Source organism: Coregonus lavaretus, assembly GCF_964263955.1.
Source record: "Coregonus lavaretus genome assembly, chromosome: 4".
In the NCBI taxonomy this organism is placed as follows: domain Eukaryota; kingdom Metazoa; phylum Chordata; class Actinopteri; order Salmoniformes; family Salmonidae; genus Coregonus; species Coregonus lavaretus.
Window position 1 is genome coordinate 66,129,047 of NC_139991.1, and position 12,264 is coordinate 66,141,310.

General features: G+C 47.0%; 1 protein-coding gene across 1 annotated transcript in view; it reads left to right on the top strand.

Annotated features, from left to right (window-relative positions):
* The window catches only part of LOC311128252 (carboxyl-terminal PDZ ligand of neuronal nitric oxide synthase protein), a 135,483-nt gene extending 123,699 nt beyond the window's left edge, over positions 1–11,784 (top strand). Inside the window, exon 11 of the mRNA XM_084160301.1 lies at positions 9,589–11,784. Within this exon, the coding sequence (XP_084016427.1) occupies positions 9,589–10,165 (577 nt within the window). The 3' untranslated portion in view covers positions 10,166–11,784. The remainder of the gene's footprint in view (positions 1–9,588) is intronic.
* The last annotated feature ends 480 nt before the right edge of the window (positions 11,785–12,264 follow it).

Here is a 12,264-nt window from a genome sequence, read left to right on the forward strand (position 1 = left end):
CTCTCACTGAGCTGTGTGCTGTGCAGTCTGTTGATATCTCCACAGAAGCTCCATGTCATTCCATCGTCACTGTGAGGTTGTACCCTCACCAAATAATTCATTAAGCTTGGCTTTCATGTGGTAGGGTTCGACAGATCTCCTCGCCACAGTAACAGAGTATCCAGGTCCGTATCCATGGGCCACCTTGCAAGCCACCCTGGATGGCCCAATCTCAGGTCAGCCAATTAGATTCTTAGCAAGCTAATCAGAGTTGCGTCAGTGGGGACTGAGGGGTTTGATGCCATAGTGCGTGGTGGCCGTCCGTCTGTCCGTCCGTCTGTCTGTCTTTCTGTCTGTCCCTCCGTAAGTCTGTCTGTCCTGCAGGCCCTCTGAGCAAGCCCATCTCTATCAGGAGATGAATTCTGTCAGACAATGATCAAATGTTGAGGATTATCCAGCCCCAATGGTTTCTTATTGATCTCTTCTTTCTTTATAAACCCCAACTTTTTCCTGTTCCTGGGAGAAAAGTGTGTTTGTTTGGTGGCGGAGTCTAGGTTGCTTCTTTGGGAATAAGAGATTGAGTGGGATCGATGTGTTGAAAGGTTATTTGGTTGAGTGGCAGACCGGTTGTTTTGTGGGCTATTGATTGGTGGGGTCAATAGCTAGATAGGGCTGAGGCGGTGTGCATTGTGTTGATCTATATGTACGGCAAGTCGCCAACACTCTCAAACATAAACATCAGTATATTGCCATTGATTTGGTCATTACGTATTGTCCCATGTAGGCAGGTGTTATATTCTCACCTTTACTCTTGTGCCTGGCAGGAGAAGCTACAGTAACATGTGTAGAATAACCTACCCAAATATTGTATATGTGACTGGATTCGAACCTAGGCTTTGTGTTAGCCTGCAGAGCTAAAGCCTAGGCATTGGCCATGGGAGCTAATGTAAGTCTTCAGGTCTCAGGCAAGTTTACTTATTACACTGAACCACCTCCATTTTACATCTGCCAATTATTTATTCTTCAAGGAGAAGAGAGTCACACCCTCTGCAGTAGACTGTGGTCCCTGTGCTCTGTGTGATGTGTACAGAAATACAGTGCCTTACTGCAGTCTGATTGTTCCCTCTCTTTGGCACTGAGTAACCCCTCTTGCTCATCCTTGTCTTAATCTAAACTCCTCCATCCTAACCAGTAACCTCCTCCATCCTAACCAGTAACATCCTCCATCCTAACTATGTAACCTCCTCCATCCCTAATCAGTAACCTCCTCCATCCCTAACCAGTAACCTCCTCCATCCCTAACCAGTAACCTCCTCCATCCTAACCAGTAACCTCCTCCATCCCTAAGCAGTAACCTCCTCCATCCCTAACCAGTAACCTCCTCCATCCTAACCAGTAACCTCCTCCATCCTAACCAGTAACCTCCTCCATCCCTAACCAGTAACCTCCTCCATCCCTAACCAGTAACCTCCTCCATCTCTAACCAGTATCCTCCTCCATCCCTAACCAGTAACCTCCTCCATCCCTAACCAGTAACCTCTTCCATCCCTAACCAGTAACCTCCCCCATCCCTAACCAGTAACCTCCCCATCTCTAACCAGTAACCTCCTCCATCCCTAACCAGTAACCTCTTCCATCCCTAACCAGTAACCTCCCCCATCCCTAACCAGTAACCTCCCCATCTCTAACCAGTAACCTCCTCCATCCCTAATCAGTAACCTCCTCCATCCCTAACCAGTAACCTCCTCCATCCCTAACCAGTAACCTCCTCCATCCTAACCAGTAACCTCCTCCATCCCTAAGCAGTAACCTCCTCCATCCCTAACCAGTAACCTCCTCCATCCTAACCAGTAACCTCCTCCATCCCTAACCAGTAACCTCCTCCATCCCTAACCAGTAACCTCCTCCATCCCTAACCAGTAACCTCCTCCATCTCTAACCAGTAACCTCCTCCATCCCTAACCAGTAACCTCCTCCATCCCTAACCAGTAACCTCTTCCATCCCTAACCAGTAACCTCCCCATCTCTAACCAGTAACCTCCTCCATCCCTAACCAGTAACCTCCCCATCTCTAACCAGTAACCTCCTCCATCCCTAACCAGTAACCTCCTCCATCCTAACCAGTAACCTCCTCCATCCCTAACCAGTACCTTCCCCCATCCCTAACCAGTAACCTCCTCCATCCAAACCAGTAACCACCTCCATCCCTAACCGGTAACCTTCCCCATTCCTAACCAGTAACCTCCTCCATCCCTAACCAGTAATCTCCCTCATCCCTAACCAGTAACCTCCTCCATCCCCAACCAGTAACCTCCTCCATCCCTAACCAGTAATCTCCTCCATCCCTAATCAGTAACCTCTTCCATCCCTAACCAGTAACATCCTCCATCCCTAACCAGTAACCTCCTCCATCCCTAACCAGTAACCTCCTCCATCTCTAACCAGTAACCTCCTCCATCCCTAACCAGTAACCTCCCCCATCCCTAACCAGTATCCTCCCCCATCCCTAACCAGTAACCTCCCCCATCCCTAACCAGTAACCTCCCCCATACCTAACCAGTAACCTCCCCGTCCCTAACCAGTAACCTCTTCCATCCCTAACCAGTAACCTCCTCCATCTCTAACCAGTAACCTCCTCCATCCCTAACCAGTAACCTCCTCCATCCCTAACCAGTAACCTCCTCCATCCCTAACCAGTAACCTCCCCCATCCCTAACCAGTATCCTCCCCCATCCCTAACCAGTAACCTCCCCCATCCCTAACCAGTAACCTCCCCCATCCCTAACCAGTAACCTCCCCCATACCTAACCAGTAACCTCCCCGTCTCTAACCAGTAACCTCCTCCATACCTAACCAGTAACCTCCCCCTATTCCTGATTCCTGTGGTGCACCAGCCTGTCTCTCCCTGGGAGCCTTGGGGGCCCAATGATAACAGAACCATACCCAGCCTAGCTCCCCCTCCTCTCCTCCTTTCCTCTTCACTCCTCCTCTCCTCCTCTCTGTGGATGTGAGTATACAGTCCTCCGGCATGTGAAACGTTGTATATGAATCAAGCATGGGACTGTGTTGTACATCAGCATGTGTGGGCAGTGGTGCCCCTCTCAAAACACCTCTGTGCATGTTTACATTTAAGTCATTTAGCAGACGCTCTTATCCAGAGCGACTTACAAATTGGTGCATTCAACTTAGGATAGCCAGTGGGACAACCACCCCTTTTTTTTATTTTTTAAAAATGTTTTATGGGGGGGGGGGGGGGGGGGGGTAGAAGGATTATTGTTATACTATTCCAGGTATTCCTTAAAGAGGTAGGGTTTCCTCCGGAAGGTGGTCAGTGACTCCGCTGATCTGGTGTCGTGGGGGAGCTTGTTCCACCATTGGGGTGCCAGAGCAGCGAATAGCTTTGACTGGGCTGAGCGGGAACTGTGCTTCCGTAGAGGTAGGGGGGCTAGCAGGCCAGAGGTGGATGAACGTAGTGCCCTCGTTTGGGTGTAGGGTCTGATCAGAGCCTGAAGGTAAGGAGGTGCCGTTCCCCTCACAGCTCCGTAGGCAAGCAATCATGGTTTTGTAGTAGATGCGAGCTTCAACTGGAAGCCAGTGGAGTGTGCGGAGGAGCGGAGTGACATGAGAGATCTGAACACCAGACGGGCTGCAGCGTTCTGGATAAGTTGTAGGGGTTTAATGGCACAGGCAGGGAGCCCAGCCAACAGCGAGTTGCAGTAATCCAGACGGGAGATGACAAGTGCCTGGATTAGGACCTGTGCCGCTTTCTGTGTAAGGTAGGGTCGTACTCTGCGAATGTTGTAGAGCATGAACCTGCAGGATCGGGTCACCGCTTTGATGTTAGCGGAGAACGACAGGGTGTTGTCCAGGTTACTGTGCACGTTTAATTTACTGGACGCATGCTCTGTCCTGTGTCACCCTTGAGAAGTGTGTAGGACAGGCTGCCATATGAGGGCACTCATGATTACTGCATATTAACATACGTGTGCAATCATCATCATATTAGCATAGTTTTAATCAAAGATTCCCCCTGTGTCATTTAATGACATTCAAATTATAGGGCTAGCGGGGTCTTGATTGTGTCTGTGACAGAGAGAGAAAGACAGAAATGGGGGAGAGAGAGAGACAGTGAGGTTTTTGATTTGGTGTTATTATAGTTTAACAGTGTTCTTTTTGTCTGAAAATGGGGATTGTGATAAGGTCAGACGTTGTGTGTTGTATGTTTTAGCTCATTAGGAAGTGAAATGTCCATTAGCAAGGAAATTACCTGCCAGCCTTCTCAGGCGGCCGCACACACACACACACACACAACACACACATTCACGTGCACACACACACACACACACAAGCACACAGACACAAGCATAATCACACTATAATTTCTCATACTCATAAACAACACAGGAGTACGGAGTAGGGAGACCTTACTGCCTTGCTGCCAGCCAGAGTAATGGCTCCAGGTAGGGAGGAGTAGGGAGACCTTACCATGGTATGTTTGTTACCTCATTAAATTACTCCTGAAGTCTTCCAGTCAGCGTGGAGGTAGGGGTGTCAGATTGGGAGAGAATGCACATACGGAGAAGGGGAGATAGAGATGAACAGAGGGAGAGGGGAGATAGAGATGAACAGAGGGAGATAGAGATGAACAGAGGGAGAGGGGAGATAGAGATGAACAGAGGGAGATAGAGATGAACAGAGGGAGAGGGGAGATAGAGATGAACAGAGGGAGATAGAGATGAACAGAGGGAGAGGGGAGATAGAGATGAACAGAGGGAGATAGAGATGAACAGAGGGAGAGGGGAGATAGAGATGAACAAAGGGAGAGGGGATATAGAGATGAACAGAGGGAGAGGGGAGATAGAGATGAACAGAGGGAGATAGAGATGAACAGAGGGAGAGGGGAGATAGAGATGAACAAAGGGAGAGGGGATATAGAGATGAACAGAGGGAGAGGGGAGATAGAGATGAACAGAGGGAGAGGGGAGATAGCGATGAACAGAGGGAGAGGGGAGATGCAAACAGGGAGAGCCAGAAGGAGGGAGAGACAGGAGAGCGAGACAGAAGGAGGAAGGGAGAGACAGAAGGAGGGAGATAGAGAAAGGTGGAGGGAGTTTAAGGCAGGGAAGCAGAGCTAGAGAGAAAGAAAGGCATGTGAGAACAAGATAGAGATGAATAAAAACAGAGGGAGGAGGTAGAGAGAACAAGAGACTAAAAGAGGAGGCACAGAGAGAAAGGGGGGTAGTGAAAGAGAGAGGGGGCATGAGTGAAGGAGACAGAGAGAGAGAGGGGTAGAGAGAGGAGAGGTGAGGGAGAGAGGGGTAGAAAGGGAGAGAGAAGGGTAGAGAGGGAGAGAGAGAGGGGTAGAAAGGGAGAGAGGGCGAGAGGGCTGTAGAGAGAGGAGTGGTGAGGGGTAAAGAGGGAGAGAGAGAAGGGTAGAGAGGGAGAGGGAGGAGTAGAGAGGGAGAGAGAGTGAGAGATGGGTACAGAGGGGGAGAGAGAGGAGTAGTGAGAGAGAGAGAGGGGTAGAGAGGGAGAGAGAGAGCGGTAGAGAGGGAGAGAGGGGTAGAGAGGGAGAGAGGGGGGTAAAGAGGGAGAGAGAGGGGGGAGGAGGGGGAATCAGACAGAGGCAGAGAGAGGAGGCAGTAGAAAGAAAGAGGTAGAGAGAAGAGGGGAAGGAGAAAGAGGTAGAGAGAGGAGTAGTGAGGGAGGGAGAGAGGGGGAGGAGGAGGGGGAAGGAGAATGAGGCAAAGAGAGGAGGGAGAAAGAGAAAGAGAGAGGTAGAGGGAGGAGTGGTAGCCCTGGGAGGGAGGTGTTCCACCCTGACAGCAGACAGGACAGAAGTGCTGAGTCAAACATTTAGAAATCACACAGACTGACTGGGGAGCTGCTAGCTAGAGATGCAACCACTCAGTCAGACAGTCAGACACACTGTAAAACACTGTTTATTACCCCCAGACCCGTACTGTGGCTAGTACCACACTTCACACACAATTCTATAACTACAACTAGAAACCAGGCTACATACAATTCAATAACTACACACCACACAACTAGAAACCAGGCTACATACAACTCAATAAAAATACACCACACAACTAGAAACCAGGCTACATACAACTCAATAACTATACACTTAGGAACCAGCCTGTGCCACTTTTAACAGACAACAACATGAAAGGCTTAATGAAGCCTTCATAAACCCTTTATAAGCTTTACATAGATGTTCAATATCAGCACACAGTACACATAGGAACCAGTTAGAGCTAACAACAGTTACAACTCATAACAGCTCACACACTACAAACAGGCTTCACTCATAGGCTGGTTGTAACTTCACTTAGAAAACTAAAAAAAGCAAATAGAATTAAACAGGGAGGAATCAAAGCTTTTTGTGTGTGTGTGTGTGTTCGTGTGCTTGTGTGTGTGTTTGTAGGCGCACACGTGTGTTTGTGTGTTTGTGTGTATGTGTGTGTGTGTGTGTGTGTGTGTACAGTGAGGGAAAAAAGTATTTGATCCCCTGCTAATTTTGTACGTTTGCCCACTGACAAAGAAATTATCAGTCTATAATTTTAATGGTAGGTGTATTTGAACAGTGAGAGACAGAATAACAACAACAAAAAATCCAGAAAAACGCATGTCAAAAATGTTATAAATTGATTTGCATTTTAATGAGGGAAATAAGTATTTGACCCCCTCTCAATCAGAAAGATTTCTGGCTCCCAGGTGTCTTTTATACAGGTAACGAGCTGAGATTAGGAGCACGGGAGGATCTTGTCAATGATCTCAAGGCAGCTGGGACCATAGCCACCAAGAAAACAATTGGTAACACACTATGCCGTGAAGGACTGAAATCCTGCAGGGCCCGCAAGGTCCCCCTGCTCAAGAAAGCACATATACAGGGCCGTCTGAAGTTTGCCAATGAACATCTGAATGATTCAGAGGAGAACTGGGTGAAAGTGTTGTGGTCAGATGAGACCAAAATCGAGCTCTTTGGCATCAACTCAACTCGCCGTGTTTGGAGGAGGAGGAATGCTGCCTATGACCCCAAGAACACCATCCCCACCGTCAAACATGGAGGTGGAAACATTATGCTTTGGGGGTGTTTTTCTGCTAAGGGGACAGGACAACTTCACCGCATCAAAGGGACGATGGACGGGGCCATGTACCGTCAAATCTTGGGTGAGAACCTCCTTCCCTCAGCCAGGGCATTGAAAATGGGTCGTGGATGGGTATTCCAGCATGACAATGACCCAAAACACACGGCCAAGGCAACAAAGGAGTGGCTCAAGAAGCAGCACATTAAGGTCCTGGAGTGGCCTAGCCAGTCTCCAGACCTTAATCCCATAGAAAATCTGTGGAGGGAGCTGAAGGTTCGAGTTGCCAAACGTCAGCCTCGAAACCTTAATGACTTGGAGAAGATCTGCAAAGAGGAGTGGGAGAAAATCCCTCCTGAGATGTGTGCAAAGCTGGTGCCCAACTACAAGAAACGTCTGACCTCTGTGATTGCCAACAAGGGTTTTGCCACCAAGTACTAAGTCATGTTTTGCAGAGGGGTCAAATACTTATTTCCCTCATTAAAATGCAAATCAATTTATAACATTTTTGACATGCGTTTTTCTGGATTTTTTGTTGTTGTTATTCTGTCTCTCACTGTTCAAATAAACCTACCATTAAAATTATTGACTGATCATGTCTTTGTCAGTGGGCAAACGGACAAAATCAGCAGGGGATCAAATACTTTTTTCCCTCACTGTACACATATACACTACATTACCAAAAGTATGTGTACACCTGCTCGTCGAACATCTCATTCCAAAATCATGGGCATTAATATGGAGTTGGTCCCCCCTATGCTGCTATAACAGCCTCCACTCTTCTGGGAAGGCTTTCCACTAAATGTTGGAACATTGCTGTGGGGACTTGCTTCCATTCATGCGATTAGGCCTGGCTTGCAGTCGGCGTTCCAATTAATCCCAAAGGTGTTTGATGGAGTTGAGGTCAGGGCTCTGTGCAGGCCAGTCAAGTTCTTCCACACCGATCTCGACAAACCATTTCTGTATGGACCTCGCTTTGTGCACGGGGGCATTGTCATGCTGAAACAGGAAAAGGCCTTCCCCAAACTGTTGGCACAAAGTTGGAAGCACAGAATCGTCTAGAATGTAATTGTATGCTGTAGCGTTAAGATTTCCCTTTTAAGGGGCCTATACCGAACCATGAAAAACTGCTCCAGACCATTATTCCTCCTCCACCAAACTTTACAGTTGGAACTATACATTGGGGCAGGTAGCGTTCTCCTGCCATCCGCCAAACCCAGATTTGTCCATTGGACCGCCAGATGGTGAAGCGTGATTCATCACTCCAGAGAACGCGTTTCCACTGCTCCAGAGTCCAATGGCGGCGAGCTTTACAGCACTCCAGCCAACGTTTGGCCATGGAAACCCATTTCATGAAGCTCCCGACGAACAGTTATTGTGCTGACGTTGCTTCCAGAGGCAGTTTGGAACTCGGTAGTGAGTGTTGCAACCTAGGACAGACGATTTTTACTCGCTACGCGCTTCAACACTCGGTGGTCACGTTCTGTGAGCTGTTGTTGCTCCTAGAATTTTCCACTTCACAATAACAGCACTTACGGTTGACCGGGGCAGCTCTAGCAGGGCAGAAATTTGACGAACTGACTTGCCATGTTGAAAGTCACTTTAGTAAGGCCATTCTACTATCAATGTTTGTCTATGGAGATTGCATGGCTGTGTGCTCGATTTTATACACCTGTCAGCAACAGGTGAGGCTGAAATAGCCAAATCCACTAATTTGAAGGGGTGCCCACATACTTTTGTATATATAGTGTATGTGTTTGTCATTTGTGTGTGTGGTAAAACCAGCATGGGTTTTCTGTGGTCTAAACAGGGAGACTGCAATGCAGCTATTTTTAGTGTGTGTTTGGTGCTGTCGATAGAGGAGGGGAAAGCCTGCAGCTCCCTTTCTCTCTCATCTCTCTCGTTCTTTTCCTCTCTTCCCCTCTTCCTCCCAACAGGGGGGCTGTGGGACCAAGATAAGTGCCCAGACTGCTCTCACCGAACACACAAACACGCACAAACACACACAGAAATACACACACAGCTCCCATCAGGCAGCGGGTCCCTCAAAGTGCATTGGGTTTATAGAATGGAAGTGTCACTGTGAAGATGTAAACGGTGAGGCTTATTTCCCTTTTGAATGCTCCTGCATATTATAGAGAAAACACTCACTTAATATGTCTTCTGCACAACATGAATATGGATCTATTCACTACATTTACATTGAGAGCAGTGGCTCATGTTATTGACTATTTTGAGGAATATAAGACGTATATTTTACTACATCTCAAATGACACCCTAATACCCCCATATAGTGCACTACTGTTCAAAAGTAGTGCACTATAGGGAACAGAGTGAGTGTGTCATTTAAGGGGTGCCCCTCGATGCCCTTACATGTTTAATTACTGAACGACAGGTTTAAAGAGCTCTGGTCTAAAGTAGTTCATCATAGTAGTGCACTACATGGGGAATAGGGTGTCATTTGATTTGAGATGTGACCTTCAATTAAATCAAACTCTCTTTTCTTATTGACAGGTTTAAACAGATCATCCCTAAATTGGACCCTCCTCCCCCGTCCTTCAACCGTAAGCGAGCCAGCCGAACTGTCTCTCCGGGGTTGGAGTTCAACCCGCTGACCACGCCCCTGACAACACAAGTAGACGGGAATGGTGGCGTTCCGAGCCGGAGCGAGAGCCTGTCCTTCCCAGACATCACACCATGCTCCCTCGCTTCTGGACTCTCTGGAGACTTCCACTCGCTCAGCAACGGAGGCGGCGAGAGCGGCTCGTGCGGCTCAGCTAGCGAGGATTCCGGCGTCCGCTCCGAGACTAAATCGCAGCTGTCGCCCCTCCACGACGAAGAGGACCCGTTTGGGGATAGGGGGACGTTCCTGACGGCCTCTAGCGGCTGTGGCAGCCCCCTTGTAGACATGAGGGGGGAAACTGCGCCCCTGTCATGCGTCACCGCCACCCCAGGCACACACGCGAACAGCTACGAGCACACGCTCCCCTTCTCCTCCCCCATCAATGACACCTGTCTGCACATCAGCTTCTCAGAAGATGAGTTGCTGGACAGCAGCCCTGAGGACTCCAGTGTCCCACAACGGAGCTAGGAAGACGGGCTGGGAGAGCTACAAGCCCTGGCTTCATTTGAGGCCTCTGGGGCTGGGGACTCCTAGCTGACTGACACTGATGCTGCAACAAACACCACACAATAAAATGACTGATACAGACTGTTATCAGAGCTTCTAAAGCTCTCTGAAATGCAATAGTGTTTGTAGGCCTCATTTGGTCCATATTCCTAAAATGTTGAGTAAACTGGATTTCAAGACTTTAGTTATTCTGTCCTTTCACAACACACAGATAACGCATGGCCTAAACATACTTCAACACATTCACTGAAAAGGAACATAAAATGATCTATTATTCTATAAATTATTGCCATATGGACAGATCCTAGTATTTTTATAGAGAATAATGATTTGATTTGTTATTAGTAAATAAGTAGAGAATTGAGAAGAATCATGTAGCAGAAGTCTTTCACTGCTAGAGTAGCGAATAATGTCAGCGGCAAGTTAGTAGTCAACATGCTTTTAATGTATTTTTATTACATACGCTCAACTGATTTACAGGGTTTTCAACATCACCCAAGCATTATTGAAATGGAAGTGACATAGGAACGTTGTGGGAACATTGTGGGAACGTTGGATGTGAAGTGCTGTGGCGTTGAGAACGGCTGCCCTCTCTCAGGCATCAGACTATGAAGAGAAGAAAGGAACAAGGAAGTGATAGACCAGGAAGAGAAGTGGTGATGGAACTGTGTTTGTGTGTGTTTGGTCACTCACACTCATACTCACAGTGTGGTACTTTGATTATGTGTGTTTACACATTATGTTTGGTTTTAGAATGTTGTACACCACTCCTATAGCCTTCAGACCACACAGTTTAAAAAGTAGAAAAGATAGATTTTTCTGGGACATTTCAATAATGATGGATTCATCTGTACAGCAATAAGAGCCAACATTGATTAGTTGAATCTTGGTTTTAGGGCTAGAAGAGCCAACGTGATTGGCTGAATGTTGGTTTTAGGGCTAGTAAACAGCTCTGATCTGAAAAGCTGGCCAATGGCCTGACAAGCAGTGAAACCTAACAGATGGTTCCAAGTGGAATGGTGTTATTACATGAATGGTGAGGAATGAAGGGTTTAATGGCACCCCTGAATGGCAAAAGAAAGAGAGGAAAAAGTGTTATAACAGGGTAATAACAGGGTTGGGTCAGTAATTCTCTATAAACATGGTCTCACGGTGAGAAACATGGCGATTGTCTCATCTCCATACTTACACAGGCTATCTGGATGACAACAACAACAGATATATGTTATGTGCATGACTAGTCTAGGGGTTTATTCCTGGTCAGGTCACATGGTCAAGAACAACTCCTGCCCTTATTTGAGAGTGAGATCATGAGATTGAGTTAAACTGACTACTTCAAATTAATTTAACATTAGTACCTATTCTAAATGTGGGCTTATTCTGGATGGCAGGTTGAGGTGATGACGAGTTGGTTAAGGAGAGATATGATTGGACGACACAGTGCAGGTGTCGACTGGTGATTGGCTAGAAGGAGTCGGAGGAGCTGAAGAGAGGGCGGCTTTTCTTTATAACACTTTGAAGGAGAGAAAAACACAGCAATAATAAACAAACGAGTGAATGAATTAATAAAAGACTAGTTGAACAACTGCTGTATTCACCTGGTGTTCTTTTTCTTGAAGAACTAGTTCGTCATTAAAAATAGAGTTTATTTTGTCTCTTAGATTCTCAAGTACACATATATAGCGTCCCAAATGGCACTCCATTACCTATATAGTGCACTACTTTTCATCAGGGCCCATGGGGCTCTGGTCAAAAGTAGTGCACTATGTAGGGAATGGAGTGCCATTTAGTGGTCATAAATTAAGTTTATATATACAGTATAAAGAGAGGAGCAGTCATGGAGACAGGACTTTCAGAAAGGAACTGAGGGACAAGCAGAGACACATAGAAAGAGGGCATTAGACAGTCATTTTTAGAGAATAACAATGTATGACATTAGTTTCACATAAATTACGTACATTAAAATATGTATAATGCATGGTATAGAGAGAGGAGCAGTCATTAAGCTGTTGTATTTTCATACAGGAAAATAGCATTGACACGCACACGCAAAACAAAGG